Genomic DNA, 14,053 nt, shown 5'->3' on the forward strand with positions numbered 1-14,053 from the left:
TCTCGGCATGGATGGGGCGGTGGTATCCAATGCTGGATCATCCGCTAGCTGCTGCAGCTGCTGAGACCCTCTTTGCTGGCTAAGTGAGTCGATCTGCTCCTGCTGCCGCTGGAATTTGACTACCAAGTCCGCGTGCGCTGATTCTAGGCCTTGAAGGCGTTCATAGACCAGCTTCCTCTTCTCCTCCTCCATCTTCCTCTGCTTCTCCTCCGCAATCTTCCTTATCACACGGGTTCTGTAGTCGGTGTTCCAGTCCGAAAACCCCTCATACCATGGAATAGCGCCCTTGCCTCGTATTCTTCCCGGGTGTTCAGGATTTCCCAGGGCACGCGTAAGCTCGTCGTTCTCTCTGTTGGGCTAGAACACCCGTGTTCGAACGTCTTCTATTGCAACAAGTAAATTATCGTCGGCTCCGTTCAGACATGCCTTCGTCGAAACTTTGCCTGTCTTCGGGTCCAACTCCCCCCATGCGCATAGAACCAAGTCCTACACCTGGGGGGCCATCTCTTAGTAACCGGAGTGACATCTGCATCCTCCATCTCTTTCTCAGACTTATCCCACTTAGGCATTGCCACCGCGTAGCCACCTGGCCCCAGCTTATGGAACTTATCCTTTTTTTGGCATTCTTCTTGTTTATTCTCGACCATTCCTTAGCTAATTCTGAATCCTTGAATTTCACGAAATCGTCCCAATGAGCACTTTGATTCTCTAGTGTTCCCTCGAATACTGGAGTCTTCCTTCCTCCCTTGACGTACTTGTCCCATTCACGATTCTTGTGGTTCTTGAATGCAACCGCCATCTCCCTAAGAGCAGCATCCTTGACTTTCTGCACATCTGCTTCTGTGAAATGATCTGGTAGGGTGACATGTTCCATGAGAGTATCCCAAAGCAGACTTTTTTGTCTGTCGTCAACAAAAGTAAGATCTGGACGTGGCTTTGCTGGCTCTCTCCATTCTTTAAGGAAGATCGGGAGTTGGTCCTTCACAAGAACTCCGCACTGACAAACGAACTTGTCCGCAATCTTCTTAGGCGCTAATGGTTCGCCATTAGGTTTGATTGCCTCGATATTATACTTTACACCCTCCTTCAACTTTTTGTTCGGACCTCGTTTCGTCCTGTTGCCTGAAGATTTGCTCGATCCAGATGGCTGAAAGAAGAAAGATCGACTCGTTAATATATCTTCAACTCATTTAAAACATGTGATGATCATCAGATGCCTACTTATATAAATATATATACCTCGCCGGTCTTTGTTGTTTCAGGATCAACATGTTCTTCGTCATTGTCATAATCGTAGTTCATGACTTCATCCATTCGGTCGTCGCGATCGAATATCATATCACCCTCTCCGGTGTTGTTTAGAAATTCGGAGCCGTCATAATCTTCTTCATTCTGATCATCATCTGGCCCACGTATGATATCGAACATGCTCTGTTCTCCCTCTCTGTCGGTATTGTCCGGCATAACTTTTATTTAACTAATCCAAAATAAATATAAAACAATTTAGTATTCAAATTACATCGTCTCGAATAATAGATATAATCTCGAATACATCGTCTCGAATAATAGATATAATCTCGAATACATCGTCTCGAATAATAGATATAATCTCGAATACATCGTCTCGAATAATAGATATAATATCGAATACATCACTGGCTAGGTAGCTAATAAAGATCGAATACTACAGAAGTATCTAGGACACTCGCAGTTCCTGCGGCGCGGGCGGTGGACACCCAAAGAGAAGGAACCCTCACAGGATCATAGCTGAAGTGAGATCCCTGTAGAAACTGCCAGGTATTGGAGAACCTGCCGCCCTCTAACGCAACCATGTAGAGATGGACGTGCTCGTCCTCCTCCCTGACACGGCGACGTACCACCTCCGGCGGAGCCGGCTCCCTCCGCACTGAAACTAGCCCACGCGAACGCCACCAAACATGATCAGGGTCGACGACGGGACCCGGGGCCGGGTTCCTCATCAAGCGGCGCGCCCCTCCAGGCAGCACCTCGCAGTGCCAGCCCGGCGGAGCCCAGTCCCGGACATGGGTCAGCCGGACGTCGTCGCGGACGTGTCGACGGCGAGGATGCGGGCCGGGCATCGTCGAGAACAAATATTAGCTATATGCCCACAAAAAGTAACATTTTTTTAATGATTGGATTTTGATAACTAAAATTTCTAACATTTCTATATAACTAACATTTCTATAACATTTCTAACAATGCTATATATAACTAACATTTCTAATATTTCTATAACTAAAAAATAGAAAAAAAAATTATAACATTTATATATATATAACTAACATTTGTATAACATTTCTAATATTTCTAGAACTAAAAAAAAGAAAAATTTCTAACTTTTTTATAACTATTTCTATAACTAAAAAACAGAAAAATTTCTAACAATTCTAACTTTTTTATAACTATTTCTATAACTAAAAAACAGAAAAATTTCTAACAATTCTAATTGTTCTAACAATTCTAACATTTCTAACTATTCTAACAATTCTAACTATTCTAACAATTTCTAACAATTCTAAAAATTTCTAACAATTCTAACAATTCTAACTATTCTAACAATTCTAACATTTCTAACAATTCTAACATTTCTAACAATTCTAACATTTCTAACTATTTCTAAAAAACAGAAAAATTTCTAACAATTTCTAAAAAACAGAAAAATTTCTAACTATTTGTATAACTAAAAAACAAAAAATGTATGTGTGTGTGCGCGCGCTCACCGGCGAGGCGAGAGGCGACGGGGGCGGCGACGGGGCGGCGGTGACGGGGACGCCGACGGGCGTGGCGACGACGGGGATGACGACGACGGGGACAGGGACGGGGAGGCGACGACGGGGACGGGGACGTACGGGGCGGCGACGACAGGGACGGGGACGACGCAGGACGGGCCGGGACGGGGCGGCGGTGACGACGGGGACAGGGACGACGGGGCGGCGACGAGGGCGGTGCAGCGACGAGGGATATGGAGACGTACGGGGGCGGCGGGCGACGATGCAGAGGAGAAGAAGCAGATGAGAAACTGAAATTTTCATAAGTGTTGTTTATATAGGAGGGGCCTTTAGTACTGATTGGAGCCACCAACCGGTACTAAAGGCCTGCTTTGGCCAGGCCAAGCGGCGGGAAGGCACCCCCTTTAGTACCGGTTGGAGCCACCAACCGGTACTAAAGGGGGTGCGCTGGCGCAGGTGCGGTGCGGCAAGTTTAGTCCCACCTCGCTAGCCGAGGGGCGTCCACACTTGTTTATAAACCCCGGTGCGATAGCTCTCTCGAGATCCTCTCCAAAGCAGGCCTACTGGCCCTATGTCATCTGTGCTGCCCTGTGGGCCTACAGGGCCTTTGCGGGCCTGCGTCCTGGCCCAACAACAGGTTAGGTTTCTAGTCGTATGCAAGCTGCTCTGGCCTAGTAGGCGGGCTTTTTTTTATTTTTTTTTGCTTTATTTATTTTTGAGTTTTTTTTGTGTATTTAGAGTTTCTTTGTGAATATTTTTGCTTTACGTACAAAAAATTACAAACTTTCTGTTAGTTCCCGTAGTTTTCAAATTTGAATAGTTTAAGTTTTGAATTATTTGAAATTAGTGTGAATCAGTAGTTTGTGAATAAATTAACTTTAAAAATCAGTAAAGGCATGAAAGAATTTGTTTGCACATAAAATTTCTTCGTGTTTCAAATGCCAAAACACATAACTACCCTAACTATTACAAAGGTTCCCTTCTGGGTGTGAAACACAGAAGAAAGTGATGATAGTGAAGCCGATCACATCCGAGATCTTTGGGTGTGAAACTTTTTCTTCGCGTGTGTCCCTTTGCGCCGTAACCATGGAAAATCTTCATCATTTAACGGGATGCTCAGGTCAATATTCACTGTGAATGGAGCAATTTCATCAAACTTTTCATAATCTTCTGACTTGTCTGTCTTGTCATCCACTCCCACGATGTTTCTCTTCCCAGAAAGAACTATGTGCCGCTTTGGCTCATCGTACGATGCATTCGCTTCCTTATCTTTTCTTTTTCTTGGCTTGGTAGACATGTCCTTCACATAGAAAACCTATGCCACATCATTGGCTAGGACGAGTGGTTCGTCTGCATACGCAAGATTGTTGAGATCCACTGTTGTCATTCCGTACTGCGGGTCTTCCGTTACCCCACCTCGTGTCATATTGACCCATTTGCACCGAAACAAAGGGACCTTCAAACCACGTCAATAGTCAAGTTCCCATATGTCCTGTATATAACCATAATATGTTTCCTTTCCCATCTTGGTTTCTGCATCAAAGCGGACACCACTGTTTTGGTTGGTGCTCTTCTTATCTTGGGCGATCGTGCAAAATGTATTACCATTTATCTCATACCATTTGAAAGTCATTATATTCGAAGATGGTAACTGGGACAGCAAGTACAGGTCATCTTCAATAGAGGTGTCATGCATGGTACGTGTCTGCAACCAGCTGGCGAAACTCCTGGTTTGTTCACGTGTAATCCAGTCATTAGACCGCTCCGGGTGTTTGGAGCGTAGCAAATTCTTGTGTTCATCCATATACGGAGCCACCAAGGCGGAATTCTGTAGAACTGTGTAGTGTGCTTCAACGAGAGAATGTCCGTCCATACATATTATTTGTTCCCCTCCTAGCGTGCCTTTTCCATCCAGTCTGCCCTTATGCCGCGATTCAGGAACACCAATCGGCTTAAGGTCAGGAATAAAGTCAATACAAAACTCAATGACCTCCTCATTTTCATGGCCCTTGGAGATGCTTCCTTCTGGCCTAGCACGGTTATGAACATATTTTTTTAAGACTCCCATGAACCTCTCAAAGGGTAACATATTGTGTAGAAATACAGGACCCAAAATGTTAATCTCTTCGCATAGGTGAACTAGGACGTGCATCATGATGTTGAAGAAGGATGGTGGGAACACCAACTCGAAACTGACAAGACATTGCACCAAATCATTCTCTAACCTTGGTATGATTTCTAGATCGATTACCTTCTGAGAGATTGCATTGAGAAATGCACATAGCTTCACAATGGCTAATCGAACATTTTTTGGTAGAAGCCCCCTCAATGCAACCGGAAGCACTTGCGTCATAATCACGTGGCAGTCATGAGACTTTAGGTTCTGGAACGTTTTCTCTGCCATGTTTATTATTCCCTTTATATTCGACGAGAAGCCAGACGGTACATTAATACTGAGCAGGCATTCAAAGAAGATTTCCTTCTCTTCTTTGGTAAGAGCGTAGCTTGCATGACCCTGATGTATGCCGTCTTTTCCGTGCATACGTTGCTGGTCCTCCCGTGCCTCGGGTGTATCTTTTGTCTTCTCATACACTCCCAAGAAGCCAAGCAGGGTCACACAAAGATTCTTCGTCACGTGCATCACGTCGATTGCGGAGCGGACCTCTAGGTCTTTCCAATAGGGCAGGTCCCAAAATATAGATTTCTTCTTCCACATGGGTGCGCATCCGTCAGCGTCATTCGGAACAGGTTGTCCACCAGGACCCTTTCCAAAGACCACCTTCAAATCCTTGACCATATCATGTACATCAGCACCAGTACGGTGGCGAGGCTTCGTCCGGTGATCCGCCTCACCTTTGAAATGCTTGCCTTTCTTTCTTACGGGATGCCTGCTCGGAAGAAATCGACGATGTCCCAGTTACACATTCTTCTTACAATTAGCCAAATATATACTGTCGGTATCGTCCAAACAGTGCATGCATGCGCGGTATCCCTTGTTTGTCTGTCCTGAAAGGTTACTGAGAGCAGGCCAATCATTGATGGTCACGAACAGCAATGCCTTTAGGTCAAATTCTTCCCCCATGTGCTCATCCCACGCACGTACACCTGTTCCATTCCACAGTTGTAAGAGTTCTTCAACTAATGGCCTTAGGTACAGATCAATGTCGTTGCCGGGTTGCTTAGGGCCTTGGATGAGCACTGGCATCATAATGAACTTCCGCTTCATGCACAACCAAGGAGGAAGATTATACAAACATAGAGTCACAGGCCAGGTGCTATGGTTGCTGCTCTGCTCCCCAAAAGGATTAATGCCATCTGCGCTTAGACCAAACCATACGCTCCTTGCGTCATCTACAAACTCCTTCCCGTACTTTCTTTCGATTTTTCTCCACTGCGACCCGTCAGCGGGTACTCTCAACTTTCCGTCTTTCTTACGGTCTTCTCTGTGCCATCGCATCGCCTTGGCATGCTCTTTGTTTTGGAACAAACATTTCAACCGTGGTATTATAGGAGCATACCACATCACCTTGGCAGGAATCTTCTTCCTGGGGCGCTCTCCCTCGACATCACCAGGGTCATCGCGGCTGATCTTATAGCACAATGAACCACATACCGGGCAAGCGTTCAAATCTTCGTACTCACCATGGTAGAGGATGCAATCATTAGGGCATGCATGTATCTTCTGCACCTCTAACCCTAGAGGGTAGACAGCCTTCTTTGCTTCATACGTACTCTCGGGCAATTCTTGTCCTTTGGAAGCATATCATTTATCATTACCAGCAACTTTCCAAATCCCTTGTCAGATACACCATTCTCTGCCTTCCATTGCAGCAATTCCAGTGTGGTGCCAAGCTTTTTCTTGTCACCTACGCAATTCGGGTACAACAATTTTTTGTGATCCTCTAACATGCGTTGCAACTTCTTCTTCTCCAAATCACTTGCACAGTTTTTCTTTGCATCGGCAATGGCCCGACCTAGATCATCAACGGGCTCATCTGATGCCTCTTCTTCAGCTTCTTCCCGCATTGCCGGCTCAGCTTCTTCCCGCATTACTGGCTCAACTTCTTCCCCCATTGTTGTATCATCGTATTCAGGGAACCCATGGCCAGGATAGCTGTCGTCGTCCTCTTCTTCTTTATTGTCTTCCATCATAACCCCTCTTTCTCCGTGCTTGGTCCAAACATTATAGTGGGGCATGAAACCGGACTTAAACAGGTGGACGTGAATGGTTCTTGACGTAGAGTAATTGTGACCATTCTTACAGCCAGCACATGGACAAGGCATAAAACCATCCGCCCGCTTGTTTGCCTCAGCCGCAAGCAGAAAAGTATGCACGCCCTCAACGAACTGGGGAGAGCATCGGTCATCGTACATCCATTGCCGGCTCATCTTCATTACACAACACCGAATAGACCAAATTAATACAAGTTCATACATAAAGTTCATACAACACTTAAATGCAACAAACAAATAACTCTCTAGCTAAAGCATTTAAATGCAACAACAAATACGATCAAGATCGCAACTAAGGTAACAATGGATCCAACAGCATAATGATACCAAGCCTCACTATCGATGGCATATTTTCTAATCTTTCTAATCTTCAAGCGCATTTTCTCCATCTTGATCTTGTGATCATCGACGACATCGGCAACATGCAACTCCAATTCCATCTTCTCCCCCTCAATTCTTTTCAATTTTTCTTTCAAGTACTCGTTTTCTCTTTCAACTAAATTTAACCTCTCGACAATAGGGTCGGTTGGAATTTCCGGTTCACATACCTCCTAGAAAAAATTTCTATGTCAACTTGATGGGCATAATTTGTCATAAACACGAAATGCAACTAGTTTTAAAAGAGAATATATATACCACATCCGAATCATAACAAGGACGAGGGCCGACGGGGACGGATATCAAAACCATGGCACTATATGTATAACAAACAACGTACGGGTAAGATAATTATACGAGTAACTATATATCCAAATCACACAAACATCAATTTTTATATAAAATTTCATGAACAAGAGGCTCACCACAAGGTGGTGCCGGCGACGGGACGGTGCGGGCGATCGACGGTGGTTACGACGGAGATTTAGAAGGCACTAAGTAAACCACACCTACATATGCAAACTAAGTGTTATTTTTGACCTCAAATTGCATATAAATCAAATACTAGCACATATATATATATATATATCCTCCCAAATTACTAAACTCACAAATTAATCACTATATAAAGCATTGCAAGAGCTAATCTAGCAATGAGAGATGAAAGGACAAAGTTGCTAACCTTTGTGATCATTTGAATGGATGGGGGCCTTCAAATCTTGACAAATTTTGGGCAAAATGTGTGATGAGCTCGAGAGGAAGAGGGGAAGAACAGAGAGGAGAGGGGAAAGGGGAAGAACAGAGCGAGCTCGGGTGGACGAAGGGTTTATGTAGGACGACCTTTAGTACCGGTTCGTGCCAAGAACCGGTTCTAAAGGGGCTGGAGGGGCCCCAGTCTGACAACATCCTGCCACCACTCTCATTAGTACCGGTTCGTGGCACGAACCGGTGCTAAAGGTTCGCCACGAACCGGTACTAATGAAAGCGGTCCGGCTAGCCGTTGGAACCGGCACTAATGTATACATTAGTGCCGGCTCAAATACAAACCAGCACTAATGTGCTTCACGTTTGACCCTTTTTCTACTAGTGCCAAACCAAATGAATTCCACCATTTTTTTGTTTGGATCAAATCTTTAAAAGTAGACGGTGATTTGGTGTGTTTGTAAGGTTTTACTCTCTACCACATTTTTGTTGCAACATTTCTTTGCATTTCTACACCAATTTATACTTTTCATAATGTATCATTCTATAACATTTGTAAAGTTGTTTCTACAATGTTCTCTCGACGATATTGTTCCGGTACACTTTTTTAATTAGCTTTTATACTATGATTTTATACTAGTTTTTTTCTACTACATATTTGAACTATCTATAGAAACAAAATTGAAAACGAAGGAACTATGTACAAGTAGTAAATATAACCATCATTGTTTTAGAAAGGGCATTTACAGGTTAATAAACTTGTATGCATGTACTAGGAAAGCAACCCCTATTGTATTGTTGGTCACCACACTAGAAACATTTTAGGTCAATTAGAAACATATGATAATGTATGATAGCCAATGTGTTTATTCCGAAATAACAACCATGACCCTTACAAAAAGAATAACCATAATATATCCAGCGCCCTTGGATGAGCTTTATTTATTATGTTGGAGACTCGAACTCTCAATTTATGCTCTTCCTTGAATAATGTGTGCATAGGTATGATGTTTCTTTGGAGTCAAATTCCTTGGGGGTTGCCAACATGTGCCATTTTGCGAGAAGGTGTGCTAATCTCAAAATGCTACTTCATGTTTCCACTGGTGCGTACGTGAGGATATATGCCGCTCATGCTTTTTGGATCATTTTTGGTAAAGTAGTGCATGAACATTATAGTTAGTTATGTCATACAGATATTAATTAATGAAGAAACACTATACATACCCTTTCTTTTTTTAATGCACAAATATTACATATACTAACAAAAACTATTGTTCTTGTCTCGACCAGCTTTTGTAGCAAGAGAGCAAGAAGGTCTGATACTAGAAAAACCTTTAAATATGGGAGAAACGAGAAGGAGCGGTTACCACTTGGACATTAAATCTGAGCTAAAACTAGTTGACAATGTTAAGTCAAAACTCATGGTGGAATCCTCTCCTGAAATGTTAGTAAAGAAGACAATGAAGGAACTTGGATTAAAAAGGTTTGGAAGTAGACGAATACCCCTTCCATTTCGAATATAATGCACTTTTTTCCTAAGTCAAACACATTAAATACTAACCAAGTCTAAAAAAAATCACCACCTACAATACCAAATAAATGCAATATAAATGTATTTAGTTTTTGATCTAATGATATTGATTTTATTGTATATGTTGGTTACATTTTTTGTCAAATCTATAAGTTTAGATTTAAGATAAATAATATACACTATGTTTTTTTAAGTGGAGTGGGTACACAAAAATTTCATTCAATGCATAAATAGATGCATGCAAAAGCATTAGAAGACATAATTAACATAAGTACTTGATCGATTTTTTTCAAGGTCTAAGCACTTTGGTAGGCCTAATGTGTATTCACTCACAAAGGCTTTGGGAGAGATGTTTCTTGGGAACTTGGCACAAGACCTTCCAGTTGTAATAGTCAGGCCAAGCATCATAACAAGCACTTTTCGGGATCCAATGCCTGGATGGATAGACGGGACTAGGTAAATATAATAAAATGAGATGTTTGTCCATGATACTAGCTAACTCGTTATATATATCTACATCAGTACTCACTTTTCAGACATGTATGTTCATATATTATATTCCTTAGGTTATAGGACAATTGATATGTTGTATGTTGCCTACAATGACCAGACGATTCCATGTTTCTTCGCCAACCGCAGTGTCATATGTGATCTGGTGAGTATGATAAAATAATAATTATCAATCCAACTGACTTGTAATATACAAATGGAGTTGTTTGATTAAAGTTAGTCAAACATTTTTATATTTAACCATTTTTCCTGGAAAACTCTACTTACTAAAAATGTATTGATATTTCTGAATCAGTACACAAACAACAAATTTCAGATAGGCCAAACTAAAATAAAGCTAGTTAGGAAGAATATCACGATATGTTACAATCATCTAGACCATTACAAAAAGATGAGACCATTTCTTTCCGAGAAGTTGCATGAAATTTGCATATAATCATTCCGTTAAGATAGAATAAAAACATAAGGAAAAGGGAAACCTTAATAAACAGAGTGATCTACTCCTCAGGACCTCACTAATATGAATCCATGGTGCCACCACCAAGAACAATGACTAACATGTATGTATGTGTACAAAGTGTCATGGTTTTTTCTTTTTGGTTCTTCTTCTAGGTACGAGAATCATTTTTAATTATAAAATTGCAACATTTGACAGATACCAGGAGATATGGTGATTAATGCAATCATTGTAACCATGGCCACTCATTGGGATAAGCCTCGATCTCAAGTAATTTATCATGTTGCCTCGGGCCTTCGAAACCCTGTGCATTATTCAGTCACGGAGGAATCGCTATATGAATACTTCAACAGAAATCCTCGTGTAACAAAGGATGGAAGGATTGTGAAAAATAAAAGGACACTCTTGTTCAAGAAATACACACACTTCCACCTATACATGATCCTACGGTATAAGCTCCCCCTAGAGGTACATGCATTTTTCCTCGGAAGTTACCAATAAAATAGACTTTATATTGTTCATTTGTTTGACCTCCAAAACACTTTTATGTTTAGTTCACATTATGATAATGTACTTAGAATTGGATAAGTATGAAGTAAATATTGAAAGAATAATTCACAAAAAAGGAAGAGAAAGGTATGATGTGTAGTAAAGTCATATAATTGGATATTTATTCTCAATAACCATGTGTTTCAAAAGATATGTGGAATATGTGAATCATGTGATGACTCAGGAGAATATTTTGATACACAGATGTTGCATGCGCTAAATGTATTTGGAGGTTTGTTTTCCCAACATTACAAGAAGCTCAACCGCGGTTACTACTTCTTGATGTTAGTTGCCAAGTTGTACGCTCCATATGTGTTCTTCAAAGGGTGGTGAGCAGCTTCTACTTAAGTAGTGTAGATACAACCGAATTATGTTTTTATTTATATTACTAAAGTACGTACCACTGTCATCACTAGTTACCTCCCATTATGTCTCATATTTCATAGAATAGGTTTTCTTTTTAAAATATTTGATTCTTTAATTGGCATGCAAAGGTTTTCTATATGCAAGAAACATGTGCACGTAGTTCCGTCTCACATACTCCTCTTCACCCAATTTAGTAAACTTCACAAGATCTATCATAGTTTCAAGTTGTACTAGGTTTTAAATAACATATTTTCGGAATTGGTTAAGCTTATGTATTCCTCGACAATCAAATGTTTAGAAAGGATGGACATATTAAGTGACTGATTAATTTTTATGTATTATTAGATACAACATTTGTAGTTCCTTTAAAGTTCAATAGAGGTTAACATTATAATTCCTGGATTGCATACAATATGTATCAAGATCCCCTTCTTTAGACATGTAAACACAATTAAATGTGTTGTGGTTGGTGTCAATCTTGTATTTTTTCCATAACAAACATAAACATTGGATGGTTACTGTATATACTCAAACACAACTAAACCCTATTACCAACACTATCAGGTGCATCCAAAAAATGCATGCATGTGCATCAGAACAATTGTTTGTTTGGAAAGGGGATGTCCTTGATATTCACATGGGTTGATGCACGAAGCAATACAAAACATATTATGACCACTTCAGTACATTAAACACTATGATATATAGCAAGTATTTTCTATCCTAGCAAATATTAATAAATATAAATTATTTTGTTTAAGAGTGTTATTGGTTCAGTTATTAGCCATTCATTGGCATCTACACTACTTATTCAAAAAATTCGTCTGTATCCTACCCAGCTTTGATGACACAAATATGACCAAGTTGTGGGAGGCAACCGCTACTAGCCAAAATGATGCTTCTACCTTTTGTTGTGATCCTGGGTGCATTAATTGGGGCGTATACCTTGTGAACACACACATCCCCGCTGTTCTGGAGTATGCTCACAATAATCATCAAATGAAGAAAGAAGGTCAGAGTGGGTAAGGGGCGGAACAGGTCAATATAGTCTCTTCCTAGAATGTGAACATGATATGTCATGTTTGTATGTGTTTTACTATATAATATCCTAGTGTGTTCCATGTACATACATCAAACATCATGCATAGACGAAATACATGCATGTCTACACCATGTCTAGGGAGCAATATATCTACATTATAGCTACGGTGATAGAGGGTGATATCATACGCTTATGTGATGTATAGAACATGTATGATATGAAATATTTGTGTGTACCCCAGGTTTTATATTATATATTTGTAGTATATTGTAACTATTAATACATTTGTGCTACTGTGGAATAGTGAGAAAAATGCAGAAAAGTAACAACATTACACTATATTTGTAAAATTGTCATTTATTATTTGTAGATGCATTAGGGAACAGTTCTAACTTTGGAAGTCCTGCTCAAATGTAATTGACTATTGTTTTATTCACATGAACTGTCTCACTTCCCACAACTTGTAGGATTTATTTTAGACCCATAGTCCTGACTTTCGTATATTGATCGATGCAAACAAGTGAATTGTAGTTATTCTAGTGTCCATAAGATATTGTTCCTGAGTGCATGAACCTATAAGAAGGACAACATGTAGATGATCGAATAATTTCCTTTCACATGACTAGTATCCAGTCTTGATTGATGGATTAAAGATACCACAGTGCACAAGAATCACAACCCATGGAAGATCCAATTAGAAAGTTGGTTCACACTGAAACTATGGTACAACTGAAGGAAATATGCCCTATAGGCAATAATAAAGTTGTTATTTATATTTCCTTATATCATGATAAATGTTTATTATTCATGCTAGAATTGTATTAACCAGAAACTTAGTACATGTGTGGATACATAGACAAACAGAGTGTCACTAGTTTGCCTCTACTTGACTAGCTTGTTGAATCAATGATGATTATGTTTCCTGACCATAGACATGATTTGTCATTTGATTAACGGGATCACATCATTAGAGAATGATGTGATTGACTTGACCCATCCATTAGCTTAGCACGATGATCGTTTAGTTTGTTGCTATTGCTTTCTCCATAACTATACATGTTCCTATGACTATGAGATCATGCAACTCCCGAATACCGGAGGAACACTTTGTGTGCTACCAAACGTCACAACATAACTGGGTGATTATAAAGGTGCTCTACAGGTGTCTCCGATGGTGTTTGTTGAGTTGGCATGGATCAAGATTAGGATTTGTCACTCCGATTGTCGAAGAGGTATCTCTGGGCCCTCTCGGTAATGTACATCACATTAAGACATGCAAGCAATGTAACTAATGAGTTAGTTACGGGATGTAGCATTACAGAACGAGTAAAGAGACTTGTCGGTAACGAGATTGAACTAGGTATTGAGATACCGACGATCGAATCTCGGGCAAGTAACATACCGATGACAAAGGGAACAACTGCGGTTTGACCGATAAAGTTCTTCACAGAATATGTAGGAACCAATATGAGCATCTAGATTCCGCTATTGGTTATTGACCGGAGACATGTCTCGGTCATGTCTACATAGTTCTC

At 40.7% G+C, this 14,053-nt stretch overlaps 1 protein-coding gene across 1 annotated transcript in view; it reads left to right on the forward strand.

Moving 5' to 3' along the window:
• LOC123121622 (alcohol-forming fatty acyl-CoA reductase-like) overlaps nucleotides 1-12,502 on the forward strand; it is a 31,900-nt gene extending 19,398 nt beyond the window's left edge. Inside the window, exons 3-9 of the mRNA XM_044541980.1 lie at nucleotides 9,066-9,166; nucleotides 9,354-9,546; nucleotides 9,889-10,050; nucleotides 10,168-10,249; nucleotides 10,760-11,029; nucleotides 11,315-11,439; nucleotides 12,316-12,502. Coding sequence (XP_044397915.1) covers nucleotides 9,066-9,166; nucleotides 9,354-9,546; nucleotides 9,889-10,050; nucleotides 10,168-10,249; nucleotides 10,760-11,029; nucleotides 11,315-11,439; nucleotides 12,316-12,502 — 1,120 coding nt within the window. The remainder of the gene's footprint in view (nucleotides 1-9,065; nucleotides 9,167-9,353; nucleotides 9,547-9,888; nucleotides 10,051-10,167; nucleotides 10,250-10,759; nucleotides 11,030-11,314; nucleotides 11,440-12,315) is intronic.
• The last annotated feature ends 1,551 nt before the right edge of the window (nucleotides 12,503-14,053 follow it).

This window comes from Triticum aestivum, chromosome 1A (assembly GCF_018294505.1).
Source record: "Triticum aestivum cultivar Chinese Spring chromosome 1A, IWGSC CS RefSeq v2.1, whole genome shotgun sequence".
NCBI lineage: Eukaryota > Viridiplantae > Streptophyta > Magnoliopsida > Poales > Poaceae > Triticum > Triticum aestivum.